We start from the raw sequence: 20,939 nt of genomic DNA on the forward strand, positions 1-20,939 counted from the left end.
TAGATGTTGAGAACTCATTGAACTTAACTGTGTTTTTACATTAAAACTTTAGTTTTAGTTCTTTTTTTTTTTTGGTCAACTACTTTAGTTTTAGTTCAAAGATTGAACCCTAGGTTAAAATTTTACAAGTGGTATCAGTGTATTTATGACATAGGAGAAATACGGCTACATAGAAAGATAGGTAACCAGATTCATACATGATTTCTAACACACACACATTGATGTACTCGAGATTTTATTCTATGGAAAATGTGGATGTTTGCACACTTTGGAATCTGAATGTTATTTTTACTGATGATAAATTGTTGAAAGTGTTTGATACTGTATGAAAGCGTGATCTTTATTGAGTTTAAACCATCATATATATACATGATCTTATAGTTATCTATCTATAAGATAAACACCAATATAACATAGAGATAATGATGAGGGAATATGTCGATCATATATTCTCGGATCACAACACTCCCCCTTGATCGACACTTCTGGTTCAGGGTTCATTCACGCTTTTGATGTTGCCTCATTAAAACCTTTCCAGGAAAACCCAATGGGATAAAACCATGGATAAGGAAAAAGAGTACAACACATGAACTCCCCCTGATGAATGCATTACTGACACTACAACAAATATGGCTTTTTATAGCATACAGATAGCACTATTATATGGTATCCATAGCGGTTTTATAAATGCTATGAAAACGACCGCTATAATAGAGTCCCTATATACGATAGCGTTTTAGGAGGACGCTATCGTAGACAAGCCTATAATAGCGTTTAGCTCTCGATGTGTTACGGTTATTTATTTCACACTATTTGTGCTATAGGAAACTATATAACATCTGTATTTTTGTGCTGTATTAAAACTATTAATAGCGATAATTTCGTGTTGTTGTAAATTTTGTAATAACTTTCCTATGTTGCTATATATTTTGAAAAAATAGCTATATTTTGTAGCCATCAATTACGTTGTAGTAGCTTTACATTGGTGCTACTTGATGATGTGTTGCAGCAGTGGTATTGAGTTACGTATATATGATTTATAGCTTTTTTGTGATATCAAGTGAGTGTCTCATGACTTATTTTATATGCTATTTCGCCCAATAAAATAGCATCTACATATACAACAAATGGTTCACTATAAATACACAAAATGCTCAAAAATAAATAAACAAAGTCTGAAATTTAAATTCTCCATAATAGAAATACCATGTCATAATTAAGTTCAAAAGTAAGAACACAAGTGTCATTGCACTAACTACCATAAGTTCATAAGTTTTAAAGCAGTGAAAGTACAAGACCATACGTTCTTATTCATCCTCACACGATGACAACTTTGTCTTCAGGCCATGCTATAGTGGTACCAATAGCATCCTCCATACACTTGATTGCAGATGTAGGCCTCCAAACCATGGCATCATCCACCTTGACTACATCAACCCACACACGAACAGCATTTTTTCCCAAAGGAACAGAATGCACTAACTGTTCTGGGTTGTTCGAGGACCAGCGTCCTTCTGCAACAACAACTTTCTGACCGGTAATGTCGAGGAGTTTGCACTTCTGACCTTCTTTCACAATCTGTGTATGAGAATGATGTCCACTAGTATAAGACATAGGAAAGCATTACCAACTTTATTAGATATATCAACAGAAATGAGACTACTACTTACCTTCCGAGAGCTTGAAGGAGTTTGTGCCACTGGTTTTGAAATCTTAGCAGGAGCCGGTGGAGTGTGTAGTTCTGAGTGCCTAAGAGGAGATGCTGTAGCTGGTGACTCAGTGTTTAAATTGTCGAATAAAACTCTGCTGACAGGCCAGGCTACATACGACTTCAAACAATGACCAAGGTTTGAGTGTTTTTCTGTTGGCCTCCAAAGAAAAGTCTGAGGTAACGTCACCGCATCTACATATACTTTCACAGCATTTGGTCCAAGAGAAAGGCCATCCACCAAGGCTTTGGGATCACGACTCTCCCAACGACCTTCAGCAACTGCTTCTTCATCCTGTGTTAACCAATGTAGAAGTTTGCACTTGTTGTTCTCTACTGTCTCAGGACTCTGTCAAACCAATAAATTCCACATTGGAAATACATTACTAGATTTTAGAAAACAGAAACTTAATTAGACACCAAACTGAGATGAGGACTGAAAACCTTACTTTATCTGATATGTCATCTGGATCGATCTCCTCCTCAAGAACAAGAAGAGAATCTTGAGGCCACGCAACTGTTTCTCCTACAGCGTGACCAATAGTGTAAATTTTTGGCGCCGGTCTCCAAAGAAATGCATCTACTTCAATAGCCGTCTCAACTACCACCTTAACTGAATTAGGGCCCAATGGCACATTGTTAACAAACTCCATTTCATCAGAAGACATAAAACGACCCTCGGCTACTTTGCATTCCTTGTCACACCAATCATATAGGATACACTTAGGATGCGGTGTCCTATTAGTCGTCACACTCTACAAATATTAATCAAGACAACAGTTACATTCCGTTCAAGCTAGTTGAGCATGAATAATATTTGCACTAGTACTTACTCTTGGTGCTGAATTCTCACCCTCTTCCGAGTCTGGCCTCTATAATTAGGGAAAAAAATAAGATTACCATTTTTAAAGAAAAAAAGAATCACAGGAGAGTTGCTCTGAAACACTTACTCGACTATTCATTTTACCAAGAGCCTCTTGCAATTCTTGGACCTGCTGCTTCAACTGATTTTGTGTCTGTTGCATTTCAGTCACATACTTGTTCTTCACTTCGAAAAAAGCCAGTTTGCTCACACTCATTCCTCTACCCATAGCCCTCAATCGTCCAGGATTGTCAGGTCCTAAGATCTGAGTAAGAGTATCTTGTTTTGGGTTTGATGATGATGATCCATGATGCTCAGACCGAATAAACTCATTAGCCTTTTCCTGTCACATGTTCAAAATTTTTAGTGAGATTTTTAACTCTAATTTTAAACATGACAAACGAATAAGAGAACAACATAATAATTACTATTTTGTCAGCAGCATCTGTGTTCACTGCAGTGCCATCCTTTTTAGTTCGTGACTTCACCCACACATTCAGTCTCGTCACTTCAGCAGGAACAGAGCTCTTTTTTTCTGCATAATGATTCAGGTTTATGATTCAGGAACAAAAACAATTTCAAAAAAAATTGCAACAAATACACAAATCAGGCTCGACCATAGTTACAATATATATACTTACTAAATCTTCTGCCAATCTAACCATTCCTTTACGGCTACATGTGTGAGGAATCTGCTTACGCCTTCTTTCCTTGTACGACTCCCTAACAGCCTATATAGAAGTGTTAGAAACAGATGTAATATAATATAACTAATTAAAATGTCATACCTTGAACTCTTTACTAGTCTTCTCTTTCACAAACTTCCTCCACTCTGCAAGCTGAATATTATCTGGCCTCAACTTCAAACGGTCTGTGTGATTTTCAGCATTCAGAATCTGATTAACCAAGCGTGATTTAGAGGCCCTCCATATGCATCCCATCTGTTTCATAACAGCAGCTTTCTCGTACTCTCCATCCAGTTCAAAACGTAACTACAAGAACAATAAAAGTTGTAAGGCAGTTTTCAAAAAATTAGCTATAGTGTCAACAGAAACAAATTACCTGAACAGACTTCCATAGAACGGTTTTCCGGTCCTCGCCTATTTTTCTCCAATCATCTATCACCACAGGAACATGTTCCCTAACCAAGGGACTTAAGTACGAAGAGAGCTTAACTGATCCTTCTCCACAGGGTTCTCCAAATTCTGTGAAATCCACCTTGATCCGTGCATTAGGATCTCTCGCAATATCTTTCATCTTCGTTGGTCCTCGTCGTTTTTTTGTCTTGGGCTGAACAGTATCAGTACCCTCATCAGTAGACTTACCACCCTCGTCATGAGCCTTTGCAGTTTCGGATTCTTTCTCTGGTTCTGCTTCTCCACCATCTATCTGTGTGTCTTGACGCTGCGATTCCTGTTGTGTTTCACGAGGATCTGATTCCTCATGTGTGTCCCGACTCTGCATTTCCTGCTGTGTGTCCTGAGGCTGCACTTCCTGCTGTGTGTCTTCCGGCTGTGATTCTGACATCTGCTTCTCATGCTGCGTTTCCTTAGTGTATATGGTGCCGATAAATTCAGGCACTTCATCTTGCACAATCATCTTCCTTTTCTTTGATCCCCTTTTTCCTTTACCCATGGCTTTCCTACAATCAAACTCAAGGGAAACTCAAAACCAACTCAACACTATATGCAAACACAAATAAAAGTAGGTAATCAGTGAAATCAAACATAAAATGTAATGCAAAACCCAAAAAAATGTAATGCATTGGAAAGTAACCAACTAAAATGTAATGTTAAACCCAAAAAAGAATCAATGAAATCAAACGTATATTCCTTCACAATCATCTCTGACATTCTCAGCCTCATCTGATATGTCTTCAAGACACATATCTATATCCGAAGGCAGTGGTCCTACATCTGCATGTCCATCTTCAGGTTTCTCATCACTGTATCTTCTACATGGACCCTTCATAACTACATACCAACTCGATTCATCTGTGTCCCTTGAGTAAAATATTTGTCTCGCTTGAGATGCTAAAATGAATGGATCCTTTGCAAAGGATATGTGGCTGTGATTAAAATTAACCAGCGTAAAGCCATCCTCCACTTTCACACCGTTACCTTTAACTGCCCACTCACACTTGAATATTGGGACGTAGAAGCCATTGTAGTCTAGTAATATAATATCAACTACTCTCCCATAGTAGGATACAACGTCGACCACCTGAACTGTGTCCTTTGCACTAGATCTACACATTGTTGTTGCCTCATAGTAAACACCACTATTCTGACTTAGCCTATGGACCACATTTGTGTGAAATCGTAACCCATTCACAATGTATCCTGTGTAAGATCTGGCTATACTACGAGGACCATAAGCCAGCCACTTCAGAGTGTCTTCCTCATCAGGTGAATCAATAGATATCTAAAATTTATTCCATAAAAAAAATGTCAACTACACAACATGGTATAAAGTCAAATAAAAACATATATAGTACTAGCAGACCTGTTGCTTTAGCCACGCTGCAAATTTTTCAGTGTGCATATGCCATAAATAAGTTGCATCCCTTTGACATCTACCATTTGAGTCTTGTAGATGTTGTAAATGAGCACTTGCATATGGAAAAAGCAAACCTCAAAACTGGAATCTTATAAAAGTCACAATCAAACCTATAATATGTACTAAGAGAAACTTACTCAATATATGGATCCACCATGGCCGTGTTCTGTATTACAGCAAGATGAGCTATTTTTAACTCGGCATCCGAAAACTGGAATGAGCGGGCGGCTGATATAGGACGACCTTCGAGGATGGACTGACTCTCATACTCAGTGTTTCTGTCCTCTTTTTCTTGTACATTTGTTGAAGTAGTCAAGAAAGCCGAGCAGAACTTCATGCACTCATCTGCAAGATAAGACTCAGCTATACACCCCTCTGGTCTTGCTGTGTTTCTGACATAGTCTTTCAAGACTTTCATATACCTGATTTAAAAGAACATAGAATTTGATTAGTAAGTCCATTTTGACGATTAATTATTTTTTTCAGTGGAGAACATACCTTTCAAATGGATACATCCATCGGAAATGGACCGGACCACCAAGTCGAGCTTCTCTGCCTAGATGCACACACAAGTGAACCATGATGTCGAAGAAACTGGGTGGCCAAAATCTTTCAAAAATGCAGAGAGTCTCCACGATTTCGGATTCCATTTGCTGGAGTTGTTCCATATCGATTACTCGTTGGCATAGAAGGTTGAAGAAAGCACATAAGCGGAGAATGGCTACCCTAGGACCCTTAGGTAGTAAGCCCCTGATTGCTACTGGCAGCAGTTGTTGCATTAGGACGTGGTAATCATGAGATTTGAGTCCCATCACCTTACACTCCTCTAATGATACACAACTAGATATATTAGCACAGTAGCCATCAGGACCTTTAAAATCATAGAGCCGCTTACAGAAGATGTGTTTCTCTGACTTTGATAAAGACCAGGGAGCTGGTGGAAGTAATGTCCTTTTTCCCTGAGCTTTTGGATGCAAATCCTTCCTGATACCAAGACTTTCAAGATCCTTTCTAGCCTTTAGACCATCCTTTGAATTGCCACAATGTAACAATGTCGCAATCAAGCTTGCAGCCACATTCCTCTCCACATGCATAACGTCTAGATTATGCCGAACAGGAAGCTCCTTCTCATGACAAAGCAAATAGAGAAAAATATCAGAACAACTCTTACAGACTTAAACATTTAGTAAATCATAATTTTAAACATACCTCCCAATAAGGCAATGAGAAAAAAATGGAACGTTTTTTCCATCTAGACAATTCCTCTTCGTCTTTATCTCCGACTTCTTCATCCTCATCAGATCCACTTAGTTCCTCCTCATTATCAGATGGTATGTCAACTCGAGTAGCCCTCTTTTTCCCAGTCTGTTTTCTATTACCAAAAACATTCTTGTAATTTCTCAACACAAATGAGACATTCCTGCCTGTGAGTAGCCTTCCCTTCGTCCCATGTTCTGTTTTCCCATCAAACCAAGCCTTCTTTCCTCTAAAACTATGCAAGGGAGGCAAACTTTTCCGGTGGCCCATAAATACAAACTTCCTACTATTCTTCAGCCACAAACTATTTGTGTGCTTCCCGCATATAGGACAACCCATTTTACCCTTCACTTTACAACCAGCAAGATTCCCATAAGCCGGGAAATCACTAATAGTCCAAAGTAGCATTGCCTTAAGGGTAAAGGTAGTCTTACTAACTGCATCGTATGCTGGCTCGCCTATTGACCACAAATGTTTTAAATCTTCAATCAAGGGCTCTAAGTAAACATCTATACTATTACCCGGTTGATGTGGTCCTGGAATCAGCAGACTGAGCATTATGTTCTCCTCCTTCATACATAGGTCAGGAGCCATGTTGTAATTCACCAGTAACACAGGCCAGCAACTGTATCGGCTGCTCTTCATACTAAAGGGATTAAACCCATCTGTTGAAAGCCCAAGTCGCAAATTCCTCTCCTCCGCTGCAAACGACGGATACTTGTCATTCATTGACTGCCAAGTAACAGAGTCTACTGGATGGCGCAGTTTCCCATCTATGCTCTTGTTATTGAAATGCCATCGTAAATCCATTGCAAGTTTCTCCGATCTGAACATCCTTTTCAGACGAGGTATCACTGGAAAATATCTCAAAACCTTCTGTGGAACACCCTTATTGATTTCACCAGTATGCATGTTGGTCTTCCATCTAGACGCTTTACATGTTGGGCAACTCTCAGCCGTCTTCAGCTTCTTTCTAAATAAGCAGCAGTCGTTAACACAAGCATGAATCTTTTGATATCCCATATCAAAAGTTTTCAAGAACTTCTTGACATCATAAGTTGATGTGTGCAGCACATTGTCTTCAGGTAACATATTTGGCAATGTTTGCAGCAAGTCATCAAAGCTCTTGTCTGGCCACCCATTCTGAGACTTAATCCTAAACAATGAAACTACAGCTGATAGCTTGCTATGACTCGAACACGTCGGATACAAGGGGGGTTTCAGCCTCTGCAAGTTTTGCTAAAAACTCATCTTCTTTCCCGTCCTCACCCTCAACTGACTCACGTAACTGTGACCCCCGGTTAGCTAAATCCTCATCTAGACAGTTTGCAGCTTCATATAAACTAAGAATCTCAGCATTCCAGCATATATCTTTAACATCCCCTAAATCAACAGAGCTACCATCTCCATGGTGAAACCAATCCGACCATACCTTGTAAGCATCATCCATTCCATTTATAACCAAATGAGAGACAACCTCCTCACTTGTATGGCGATACAGATTACGACATCGGGCGCATGGACATACAATCTTCCCATTAACTCCTAACTTATCAGTAACACCATTGGAAAAAGCTCGGGCAGCTCTTTCGTATGCAGAATCAACTCTTAGGTTCATGAAAAAAAAAAGTTATAACGAGAATTTGTGAAATCTATAAGCTGAACACTTAAACAAATGTACATACCTACTTAAATGAACCCACGACTTGTCCAACATTAGTAAGACCCTTGCCACAGTTCAAACAAGTGTACATGGTTCAAGCAACAATGAGAATATAAATTTTGCTTCAACGTGTAAACAGCAAACGACAAGACAAATGTCTACAAAAGTATACAAACGATTAGAAAATGTGAATAAGTGATCGATGTGTCTAACCTCGACAGAATATAGAAGACGCAAGCTTGTGAAGTCACGAACCCGCACCTGCAAAAAAAAAAAAGAACTGATCGATTAATGGAAACAAATATGAACCGAGAACCTAACTAATCACAACTTGAATCAATCCAATCTAACACCTATCTACTTTCACAACTTCAATCAATCAAATCTAAGACATATATACTTTCACAACTTCGATCAATCCAAGTAAATACCTCACTCTTAGATTAGAATCTCGGATTTGAAATTGGAGATGATGATGGCTGAATCCAATTGTCGACTATGTCCTCTTGAGCGACGAGATTACGGATGGTGAGCGATGAGAAATCAAGTCGGAGATGGTGAAGAGATGTTGTGCAGAGGGAGGGTTGGTGAGCGATGAGAGATCGAGGCGGAGATGGTGGAAAGAGGTTGTGGAGAGGAAGGTTTGGTGAGCGATGGAGTCGTAGATGGAGGAGAGAGGATGTGAAGAGGAAAGGAAGATGGAGAAAACGCGGCGGAGATGGTGGAGAGATGATGTGGAGAGGAAGGGTTGGTGACTGATGGAGTCGGAGATGGTGGAGAGGAAGGGAAGACGGTGAAACCAGTCGGAGATGGTGGAGCTCGATGGAGGTGGAGAAGAAAGGGAAGACGGAGAGAACGAGGTAAATTTGATCCCTTTCTATTATTATTTTTTTAATGCTATGAAAAGGTTATGTTCTTAAAACATACCGCCTAAATCCATTTTTTTCACTAAGTGTTGGCGCTAATCCTAAAAACTTGGGTGATTAGTGATTTTTTTTTTATGTTAACTGTTTTCTCGGCATAGCATTAGTAAAATGCTATAACTTTCCTAGCTAGACTTACAAATACTTTTCCATAGCAGTTAGGAAAATTGTGCTATCTTAATCTGCTATCAATACCTATATTTGTTGTAGTGTGAAGATCCTTCAGTCGACGCATGCCTATCTGGTGCACGAGCTTCTTGAACACTGATGTGGCTAAGGACTTGGTGAAGAGATCGGCTGAATTCTCACTTGAACTGACTTGTAGCACTTGGACCTCTCCTGCCTTCTGGAGCTCGTGGGTAAAGAAGAACTTTGGAAGAATGTGCTTCGTCTGGTCTCCTTTGATGTATCCATCTTTAAGCTGAGCAATGCAGGCTGTGTTATCTTCGTATAGGATGGTAGGTGGATCCATTCCTTTGGTTATACCACAAGTGGTACTGATGTGTTGTGTCATGGATCTCAACCATACACTCTCTCGACTAGCCTCATGCATCGCCAATATTTCTGCATGATTTGAGGATGTAGTTGTCATGGTCTGTTTCATGGACCGCCAAGATATTGCTGTCCCTCCATGTGTAAAAACATATCCAGTATGAGATCTACCAAAATGTGGATCAGATAGGTAACCTGCATCAGCAAAACCAACTAAACCTTCCTTAGATTGGTTAGTAAACATAAGACCCAAATCCTTCGTTCCTTGTAAATAACGAAGTACATGTTTTATTCTATTCCAGTGCCTTTGGGTCGGACATGAGCTGAACCTAGATAGTAAGTTCACAGCAAAACTGATGTCTGGTCGTGTATGGCCAGCTAAGTACATCAGAGCTCCTATGGCACTGAGATATGGCACCTCTGGACCAAGGATCTCTTCATCGTCCCTCTTTGGACCAAATGGATCCGTGTCCGGACCAAGGCTTCTCACGACCATGGGGCTGTTTAATGGGTGAGATTTGTCCATATTAAATTTCTTGAGTATCTTTTCTGTATATGTTTCTTGATGCACAAGGATTCCATCTTTTACATACTCAAATTGTAAACCCAAACAAAACTTTGTTTTCCCGAGATCTTTCATCTCGAATTCTTTCTTGAGATATTCAACAGTTTGGGAAATTTCTCCAGATGTTCCTAGGATATTTAAATCATCTACATATACTGCAATGATTACAAAACCCTTATTGAACTTCTTTATGAAAATACATGGGCAAATCTGGTCATTTTTGTATCCTTCTTTCAGGAGATATTCAGATAGTCTATTGTACCACATTCGACCCGATTGCTTTAATCCATAAAGAGACTTGTTCAATTTGATACAATGTTGTTCTCGAGAACTCTCTTTGTTTTTCATTTCAATACCATCTGGAATTTTCATGTATATCTCATTATCCAGTGGACCATACAAGTAGGCAGTTACAACATCCATTAACCGCATATCTAGACCTTCTCTTATAGCCAGACTTATTAAAAATCTCAAGGTCGTAGCATCCACCACAGGGGAATAAGTTTCCTCATAATCTATTCCTGGTCTTTGTGAGAATCCTTGTGCAACAAGTCGTTCTTTGTATCTCACAACTTCACCTTTCTCATTTCTTTTTCTCACAAAAACCCATTTGTATCCCACTGGTTTTATATCATGGGGTGTCCGGATGATCAGTCCAAATACACCTCTCTTTTTCAATGATTCTAACTCCACATTAATGGCTTCTTTCCATTTTAACCAATCTGGTCGTTGCATGCATTCATATATAGATGTGGGTTCTAGATCCTCATTTTCCATCAATTCAAGTGCTACATTGTATGCAAATATATCATCCATGTCGACATGTTTTCTGTTCCATTCCCTTCCAGACATGACATAATTTATTGAGATCTCATTATTGTCAGGGACCTCATTACCTAGATCCTTGGCGTCCCAAGTTTCTTTTGGTGGTACATGAGTTTCCTTTTCCATGTCTAGGGTTTCAAAGGATTCGGATTCTTTGCACCTTTTCTTTTCCGAACTTCTTTGTCTTTGGAACCTGATGGTCTACCATGTTTTAACTGTGGTTTAGACGTAGTAGCAGCTTGATTATGTCCCTCATGGACATCAAGTCTTATCGGTGCATTGGCAGCTGGTATATATGACTTGGTTACTCTATTTGGGTCAGCAAAGGAATCTGGCAATTTATTAGCTAGCTCTTGCAAATTTATTATTTCCTGGACTTCTAGATCACAATTTCTAGTCCGAGGATCCTGCCATGTTAAGGATGTTTGATTCCATTTTATATCTTTTTCCAGCTTACCAAAATATCCCCCTAATGTTGGATACTTAGATTCATCAAAATGACAATCCACAAACCTGGCCTTAAACAAATCACCAGTTGTTAGCTCTAGGTATTTAATAATAGTAGGGGAATCGTATCCAACATATACTCCCATCCTCCTTTGAGGTCCCATCTTTTTTCTCTGTGGTGGTGCTATAGGCACTTGGACTGCACATCCAAAAACTCTTAGATGGGAAATATCTGGCTCATGACCCGTAATTAGTTGGGATGGCGAGTATTTATGCTCACTTGATGGCCTGAGTCTAATTAACTCGGCTGCATGTAGCACAGCATGTCCCCAAGCTGATATTGGGAGTTTGGTATTCATTAAGAGTGGTCGGGCAATCCACTGAATTCTTTTTATAAAAGATTCAGCCAGACCGTTCTGAGTATGGACATGTGCTACAGAATGTTCCACACTTACCCCCATGGACATACAGTAGTCATTAAAAGCTTGGGAAGTGAATTCACTAGCATTGTCAAGACGTATAGTCTTTAAAGGAAAATCTGGAAAATGTGCTCTAAGTCTTATAATCTGAGCCAGCAACCTCGCAAGTGCTAGATTACGAGTTGATAAGAGACAAACGTGTGACCATCTTGTAGATGCATCAATTAAGACCATAAAATATCTGAAAGTCCCACAGGGTGGGTGTATCGGTCCACAAATATCAACTTGTATTCTTTCCAGAAAATTTATCATTTCCTTATTCACTTTGGCTGGTGATTGCCTAGTGATTAATTTCCCTTGTGAACATGCTTCACATGTGAGGTATTTAGGAATAACTCTTTTATTTTTCCAATTGTGGCCATTTGAATTTGTTATGATTTTTCTCATCATCACTGATCCGAGGTGACCCAATCTGTCATGCCAAAGTGTGAACTCTTCTTTGAGTTCTTTGTTCATCACGGCATTAGCCTCAACCAGACTAGTCTTAACATAGTAAAGTCCAGTCCCACATGCTGGTATAGTCTCAAGGACTCTTTTATTGCCTTGTGTGATATTATAAATCTGTAGAAATTCTTTATTTCCTTCACCCTTGGTTTCAATATGAAAACCATTGAGTCTTATGTCTTTGAAACTTAACAAGCTCCTATTAGAGCTAGGTGAGTACAATGCATCATCTATCTCTAGATGTGTACCATTAGGCAATAAAATGCATGTTGGCCGCAGCCTTCGATTAGATTAGCTGTACCAGCTATGGTTGTGATGTCGGCTGTTTTATTAATCAGGTTTATGAAGTATCGTTTGTCTCTCAGAATGGTATGGCTGGTGCCACTGTCTACCACAAATGAGTCCATTCCACTTTTCATTCTTTGATCTCGGAAGGGTTGATCGGTCTTGTCGTCGGAGCAGTACTGGTTCGTTTCTTCTCGTCGAAGATCGCTTCTAGTCGTACAGCTTTCTTCTCGTCCGGACGTCAACAATCCAGCGGAGAAGAGGTTTTGTTTTTTTTTCTTTGCTATTAGCTAGGGTTTCTATGGGAGCAAAGGTGCTGATAACGTGTTTGATACTGTATGAAAGCGTGATCTTTACTGAGTTTAAACCATCATATATATACATGATCTTATAGTTATCTATCTATAAGATAAACACCAATATAACATAGAGATAATGATAAAGGAATATGTCGATCATATATTCTCGGATCACAACAGAAAGATAATTGTTGGGTCTGATTTACAACCTTTGTGGGCATGGATAATAGAAGGTGAAAATTAATCTAAAATACCCATTAAAACTTCTCCAAAAACTAAAATCAAAAACAAGATAAAAATTAAAATCTAAAATCTAGAAACCAAAAACTAAATTATAAAAACCAAATAAGCAATAATGGCCTAAATATTTTTTTTTTTAGAACTGAAAAATATGTATAAGTTTTCATACATAAATTATCAATTCCACAACAATGTCAAATATTTTTATACTTTTACCATATAAAATAAATCTATAAATTTAATTAAAATTTTAATCATTAATTCTAATTTTTTCAATTACTATTCAAAAAAATTAATTATAAATCGTATTTTGGGAAAACTTTTTTTGTAACATGTACTTTTGGGTAACTTTAAACATAAAACAACACCCAAAACCTTGAAAAGCATCATTATATGGTTCGAAAATATAATCTGTAATTTTAAATTTTTTAAAACCAAAACTTTCAAAAAGTTGAAATGTAAAAACCAAAAACTCTGTAAAAGGCATGAGTTACCCAGCCCATCTAGATCCAGATGTGAACGATAGCGAACGATGTCGAATTTGAGTAAATGAGTTGGTACGGTATTCAGTGCCAAAAAAAAAAAAAAAAAAAAAAAGAGTTGGTACGGTATTAAACCGTGGTAGCAAACCGTAAATCCGGTCCAAGTGTGTCTGAAACAACACAACCTCTACGAAATATAATCTCTTTTTCTTTCACTCCCGGAAACACATCTAGGGTTCTCTCTACCCAAACGAACAAGGAACAAGGTTAAAGCCGCGTACTAGAGAGAGATAGAGAGAGAGCGATTCTAGGGTTGGGGGATTCCACAATCAGAAACCCTAATTCCTGTTACCAAAGATGCCGCGCCACAGAGAGGAAGACGATGATGGAGACGAAGACTACGACGGATTGGAATTAGAGGAGGAAGAAGAGGAGGACGAGGGAGGCAGTCGCGGCGGCGGCGGCTCGAGGCAGAAGAGAGGTAGATCGAGTTTCTTCGATGATTATGCGGAGGAGGATTCTCAGGAAGAGGAAGACGACGAGGATGATGAGGATTACGGCAGCCGCCGAGGAGGAAAAGGAGCTAAGAGAAAAAAGTTTTCAGCTGCTAGGTTCGTTGACGACATAGCGGATCAGGTGGATGATGATGATGAAGAAGAAGACGATGGAGATGGAGAAGATGGTAAAAAACAACCTAATTTAGATTCCATTTTTTGAAATATCTTTTTTCTTTTTTTATTATTATTATTGATGATTTGAAGCTTTGCAGGTTTCATAGTGGATAATGGAACAGATCTTCCAGATGAGCGTGTTGATAGACGGAGGTATCACGACCGCCGCGGATTTGACGAAAACGATGATGAGGATGTAGACGATCTGGAGAGAAGAATTCAAGAGAGGTTCTATAGGCCTCAAGAGGATTATGATGAAGAAGCTACAGATGTGGAGCAACAAGCTCTTTTGCCTTCTGTCCGTGATCCTAAGCTGTGGATGGTTAAATGTGCGGTAAGGGTTCTTTATCCCAATATTGGTTCTGTTCTGTAATACATGTAATTAAGTCTATCTTAATTTCAATGTCAGATTGGGCGTGAGAGGGAGGTTGCTGTGTGTCTCATGCAAAAATACATAGACCGAGGATCGGATTTGCAGATCAGATCTGTTGTTGCACTCGACCATCTTAAAAACTTTATTTATGTTGAAGCAGACAAGGAAGCTCACGTGAAAGAGGTATTTGTTTCTTGCTATCTGTGTCTTCTGCACCAGTGATGTTGTGAAGTCATTATGTTCCTTTTATCTGTGCTAGGCAATCAAGGGCATGCGTAATATATATGCTAACCAGAAGATCTTACTTGTCCCCATAAGAGAAATGACAGATGTCCTATCTGTTGAGAGTAAAGCAATTGATCTGTCTCGGGATACCTGGGTTAGAATGAAAATCGGGACGTATAAAGGTGATCTTGCTAAGGTATGGATCCATTTTCATGTGTTTTCATTGGCAAAACTATCTATAGACTGCTAAAATGTTAGTCCTTTGCAGGTGGTTGATGTTGATAATGTGCGTCAGAGGGTCACAGTCAAGTTGATTCCAAGAATTGATCTGCAGGCTCTAGCTTCTAAGCTGGTATGATTCTGTCTATCTTTGATAGGAAATTATGTCTATTAGAGTAATAGTTCAACGGATCTTCTCTTGGACAATACTATACCTGTCCTCACATTCAAAGTTTTTCAAGTGTTACTTAGTAGTCATTAAAGCCATGCAAATATTTGAGTACAATTTGCCTGATTAATTGCAGGACGGAAGAGAAGTTGCGAAGAAAAAAGCCTTTGTTCCACCTCCACGTTTCATGAACATTGATGAAGCTAGGTACTCGTTTTAGAAGCTGTTCTTGTACGTTAAATATAAAGCCTCCTATGGAGAAGGTTTTATCGAAGTTATTGACCTTTAAAATTTGTTACATTCGCTAGGGAGTTGCACATACGTGTTGAGCGTCGGCGTGATCCCATGACTGGCGATTACTTTGAGAACATTGGTGGTATGCTTTTCAAAGATGGTTTCATGTACAAAACAGTATCGTTGAAGTCCATCATTGCTCAGAATGTTACACCAACTTTTGACGAACTTGAAAAATTCAACAAACCAAGTGAAAGTGGAGAGAGCGACTTTGGTGGTCTGTCGACTTTATTTGCAAACAGAAAGAAAGGTCATTTCATGAAGGGTGATGCAGTTATCGTTATCAAGGGGGATCTTAAAAACTTGAAAGGTTGGGTTGAGAAAGTAGATGAAGAAACCGTTCTTATCAGATCAGGATTGAAAGGTCTCCCTGTAAGCATCCACCCTTTGTCTTTTCGTAACTGGTTGCATGTTTCTGAGATCATCCACCCGTGGAAAAAGGCCGACCATTACTCTTGTGTTGCAGGATCCTCTTGCTGTAAACGAGAAAGAGCTCTGCAAATACTTTGAGCCTGGAAATCACGTGAAGGTTGTTTCTGGGACCCATGAAGGAGCAACAGGCATGGTTGTCAAAGTTGATCAACATGTGCTTATCCTTCTGTCTGACACGACAAAAGAACATGTAAGTCAAGTTTTGTATATGATGAATTGAGTCTATTTCTGACTACTAGGGTAACTAAATCCGGAGAATGTACACGTAGGTCCGCGTGTTTGCTGATCATGTTGTTGAGAGCTCAGAAGTGACAACTGGTGTGACCAAAATCGGGCAATTTGAACTTCATGATCTTGTGCTTCTAGAGTAAGTTTAATACATATTCACCTTCAAGTGATGCATGTTTCCCATTTTACACGCATTTGAAAGCTGTATTGTTTTGATGCAGTAACCTTAGTTTTGGAGTAACTATACGGCTAGAGAATGAAGCTTTTCAGGTATTTTCCAACTTTCTGAGAATACAAAGTATTATCAAGTTATACGCGTAGCTGCTTTAACTTTTGATTTTCTTTTGAGATATTTTACTTTTGTTATAATCGCCAATGGATTTAGGAATAGCTCTGTTTTAAATGTCTTAGGTTCTTAAAGGGAATCCCGACAGACCAGAGGTTGCTCTTGTCAAGCTCAGAGAAATCAAATGCAAGCTTGATAGGAAAATTAGTGTTCAAGATCGCTACAAAAATGTCATTACTGTGGGTGATGATGCCAGAATCATCGAGGGTCCTAGCAAAGTGAGTATCTTTGCGTATTAGTTGTTCTGGGTTAACGTGCTTAACCTTACTGATCTTACTTTAACAAATTTACACATAATAGGGTAAACAAGGTCCCGTGAGGCATATTTACAAAGGGGTCTTATTCATATATGATCGGCATCATCTTGAGCATGCTGGATTTATCTGCGCTAAATGCACATCATGCGTTGTTGTTGGTGGATCACGTTCTGGTGCTAATAGAAATGTAAGCGTTCTTTTCGTGATATATAGCCATGTTTTTTTTTTTGTATCAATATGTAGCCTCACCTTGTCTAGCACCTTTCCTATTCTAGGGTGGTGATTCCTTATCAAGATTTAGCAATTTCAAGGCTCCTGCCCCAGTACCTCCATCTCCAAGAAGATTTCAACGCGGAGGCGGAGGCATGGGATATAACGGTATGTTCAAATTACTTCTTTCTATTTTGGTTATGAGTAAAGAGTACCTACTGCTTTGTTTAGTTGATATATGTACTCTTTACCGGTCCGCTGCTCTTACTATTTCTCCAGGACAAGGCAATGATTTCCACTATATATATGATTTGGACCGTTGTCTGGTAGTACAATGATTCATTGTCTTAAACCAATATTGATTTGGTTATCGTTTGTGAAATGCGGATTCACCATCTAAACGTACCACATATTGTTGCACATAATCTAATTTGTATCATTAAATGCAGCAAGAGGGAGGGGCAGGGGTGGAAGAGGAGGGAGAGACGATTCTTTGTTGGGCACCACTGTTAAAATTCGTCTAGGACCTTTCAAGGGATATAGGGGACCTGTAGTAGAAGTGAAAGGAGATTCAGTGCGTGTAGAACTTGAGATGAAGATTGTGACAGGCAAGCTCTTGTATTTCACTTCTCCGCTTGTGGGTGATACTTGTTTCGAATGGACTCTAACAATAGTTGTATATGCAGTTGATCGAAATGCAATATCAGATAATGTGGCTGTGACAACACCGTCTCGGTAATCTACTAATCTATATTCTTAGTTATTTAGACTTCAGTTATCATAGAGGACATTGATTGTATCATCTGAGTTCTACACAGGGATACATCTCGCTATAGCATGGGAAGCGAAACACCTATGCATCCTTCACGGACTCCACTTCATCCTTATATGACTCCTATGCGGGACTCTGGAGGTTTGCTTTCTAGTTCGTGTACCTCTGTAATATGTTCATTTGATATTGTTTTGCTCTTTGGTAATTTTATCTAAATTTCAGCTACACCGATCCATGACGGAATGAGGACACCCATGCGTGATAGAGCTTGGAATCCTTACACGCCTATGAGCCCACCTAGGTAAGTTTGTTATTGCGTCTGTATTTTCAGAAGTTCCTTCCTGTTTCTTTTAACGCTGTAATGATTTTGTTGCATCAATGTTACCCCTTATGTTACACAAACGTGGCTTATGTTTCAATTTTATAACGGTGAATCTTGTTCGAAGAAAAAACGTTGCTATCTCTCATATTATATGGTTGTGATGGCATCAGGGATAACTGGGAAGAAGGGAATCCAGGATCTTGGGGAACGAGTCCTAACTATCAAGTAAGAGTTCTATCCATCTAATGTTTTGCATTCAATCTTATAATTGGTGAGTGGTGGTGACATACGTAGTTTTGTACTGATTGCGAGTTGAAATTGTTTGCTTGGCAGCCGGGAAGTCCTCCTTCACGGGCATATGAAGCGCCAACTCCGGGCTCAGGATGGGCTAGTACACCCGGTGGTAGTTACTCAGATGCTGGGACACCTAGAGATAGTGGTTCAGCCTATGGTAAGATCCAATATAATCATTTTCAAAAAAACGTCGACTGTCCTCTCACATACCTTGTCATGCAGCTAATGCCCCAAGTCCTTACCTACCATCTACACCTGGACAGCCAATGACGCCAAGCTCGGCTTCATACTTACCTGGAACTCCCGGAGGACAACCAATGACTCCTGGAACTGGCCTCGATGTCATGTCTCCTGTTATAGGTACACGTCTATTGTTTAATTTTTTTCTGTGCTTAGTCCAACCATAAGAAGTGTGTATATACTCAATAAGTTTCCATTTCCATTTCTTTTATTGTAAATGGCACAGGTGGAGATGCTGAAGCATGGTTCATGCCTGATATTTTGGTTGAGATACACAAGGCTGGAGAAGACAGCGATGTGGGCGTCATCCGAGATGTCTCGGTTAGTCTTTTTTGCCTTTCCACCAACAACTTCAGTTTTATTATAATTTTAAAACCGAAATTGTTCTGATGTGCTGCTTTTGTTAGGATGGAACGTGTAAAGTGTCTCTGGGGTCGAGCGGAGAAGGGGACACTATAATGGCTCTCCCGAGCGAACTGGAGATAGTTCCTCCGAGGAAGAATGATCGTGTGAAAATCGTTGGCGGCCAATATCGCGGGTCTATAGGTAAGCTGATCGGAATCGACGGATCAGATGGTATTGTTAAGATTGAGGATAATCTTGACGTCAAGATTCTGGATCTTGCCATATTAGCCAAGTTTGTTCAACCATGAGATTGCTTTGATTAACGTTTGAGTTTCCATCTTGTGACCGTTTATTGTACTTTTAAGTTTCTCGAAGTTTATAAAGAAACTTGGAATCGTATTTCTAGATGATGATATGCCGTTCTTTCTTTCCTATACCTATCATGAATTAAATCTAACGATTGATTGGAACTGTATAAAGTAAATTTATAGTTAAAACAAAATATTGATCTACCGGTGGGCAAAGAATAGTTGACGATTTATTATTGTTATTTATAGCTCACCTAACTACAAACATACAGCACAGTGCTAACGACAACCTTGACCTTGAGAGATGGGTTCTTTTTTTTTTTTGGTTCAACTGAGAGATGGGTTCAAATTTGCCAATGGTGCTGAATGAAACCACGTTAGAAAATATATCTCTAACATTAATTTTCCATTACAAGCAAGAGTTCGACAGCCAATCATAAAGCATCCCTGAAGGCTTTTAAATGCATCTCACTATTCTCTTCACTCGATTGAAAAAGAAAAAAAAACATGAAGTATCACTACAGAAACACTATCTCTCTCTTGCTTTGTCTCTTCATCACAAGTGTGTCTGCACAGTCTGTAATACAACAAATCACCAGTGACTTCAACACAAATCCTCAAGCGTATATATGTCCATGCCCTCTCCTTTTTTTTTCTTTTGTTAAAGAAAACAAGCATAGCTAGTAATGTATTAACATGAGTACAAAATGAGTATCTTATAAGATCTCTATTAATAACCGATGTTTCATTCTCTCTCCAGTTTTGTCATTTGTCTTATTAAAAACCGGTGTTTCATTCTATATATGTCCTGACAATAATATTCAAGTATCTATGTCTTCTATATACTATACTAGTGATATTCCGGCGCTACGCGCCGGGTTTGTATGTTATAGTTTTACATAAATTTATAAATTATTATATGATCTTAACAAATAAAATATGTTAAATATGAAAATAAAAATATATTAAAAATAATATTTTGGATCTTTTTGATAGTAGTTAGTGACCGTAGTGCATTACTTTGTTTGAAATTCTTTAGTTCAAAGTGGAATAGCATAAGTGGTTGTTACTAATCGATTTAATAAAAATAGAATAAAAAGCCGATAGTCATAACAAAATTAATTTAGTTGGAATTTAAACATAAAACAAAGTTGATGTTTTATATAGAGAACTTACTTATATTATTAGTTATTAAAATAACTATATATGAACTATAAAACTTTTACTAATATATTTAGTTCAACTAATAGAAAGATGGAATACGTTTCAAATTTAATAAATTTTATAAAAATAAGGATGAAGTGTCAATTTTGGTAAAATAATTGGTGAGTATCTAATATATATTTGTAAAATTACCATGTTGACTTTTAAAATATAGAGGTGCGAGTTGTATGTATTACTTTAGTTTTAAGGTCTCTCAAAAAGATGTATATTAAAATAAGAAACATAAAATTAATTCTATATTAGTTTTGTTATAATAAAATATTTTGTGTGTGTTCATAAAGGAATTCTTGTTTGTCCACCCTTATTTAGAAATATCAACGAATCTTAATATGAATCTAAATATGTTTTTTTAGCTAAAAACTATAAATGGTTCATAAATTCCTCTATTTAATGGACAACTTCTATTTTAACAGGAATGGAACAATTTCACCAAATCTTCCTAGTAAAAAATCAATTTGTTAATTAGTAAATGAGATGTTA

The 20,939-nt window shown here is 38.4% G+C and overlaps 2 protein-coding genes across 2 annotated transcripts; one reads left to right on the forward strand and one right to left on the reverse strand.

The window, feature by feature from the left end:
- Positions 1 to 4,388: 4,388 nt before the first annotated feature.
- LOC130509917 (uncharacterized) lies at positions 4,389 to 7,478 on the reverse strand. Its single transcript, XM_057006231.1, has 5 exons — positions 6,339 to 7,478; positions 5,628 to 6,253; positions 5,267 to 5,551; positions 5,076 to 5,181; positions 4,389 to 4,994 (listed from the first exon to the last, which is right to left on the reverse strand). Exons 1-5 carry the CDS (start codon positions 7,476 to 7,478, stop codon positions 4,389 to 4,391), a joined length of 2,763 nt encoding a protein of 920 aa, XP_056862211.1.
- Positions 7,479 to 13,742: 6,264 nt separating this feature from the next.
- LOC108847493 (putative transcription elongation factor SPT5 homolog 1) lies at positions 13,743 to 19,326 on the forward strand. Its single transcript, XM_018620740.2, has 22 exons — positions 13,743 to 14,212; positions 14,300 to 14,535; positions 14,611 to 14,757; positions 14,834 to 14,995; positions 15,068 to 15,151; positions 15,324 to 15,394; positions 15,496 to 15,853; positions 15,948 to 16,103; positions 16,183 to 16,280; positions 16,363 to 16,411; positions 16,553 to 16,705; positions 16,788 to 16,931; positions 17,020 to 17,122; positions 17,404 to 17,562; positions 17,641 to 17,689; positions 17,773 to 17,867; positions 17,949 to 18,027; positions 18,219 to 18,273; positions 18,382 to 18,499; positions 18,565 to 18,702; positions 18,809 to 18,903; positions 18,990 to 19,326. The coding sequence occupies exons 1-22, from the start codon at positions 13,888 to 13,890 to the stop codon at positions 19,233 to 19,235; spliced, it is 3,120 nt and encodes a 1,039-aa protein (XP_018476242.1). The 5' UTR covers positions 13,743 to 13,887; the 3' UTR covers positions 19,236 to 19,326.
- The last annotated feature ends 1,613 nt before the right edge of the window (positions 19,327 to 20,939 follow it).

The sequence above is a fragment of the Raphanus sativus genome, chromosome 3, assembly GCF_000801105.2.
Source record: "Raphanus sativus cultivar WK10039 chromosome 3, ASM80110v3, whole genome shotgun sequence".
Classification (NCBI taxonomy): domain Eukaryota; kingdom Viridiplantae; phylum Streptophyta; class Magnoliopsida; order Brassicales; family Brassicaceae; genus Raphanus; species Raphanus sativus.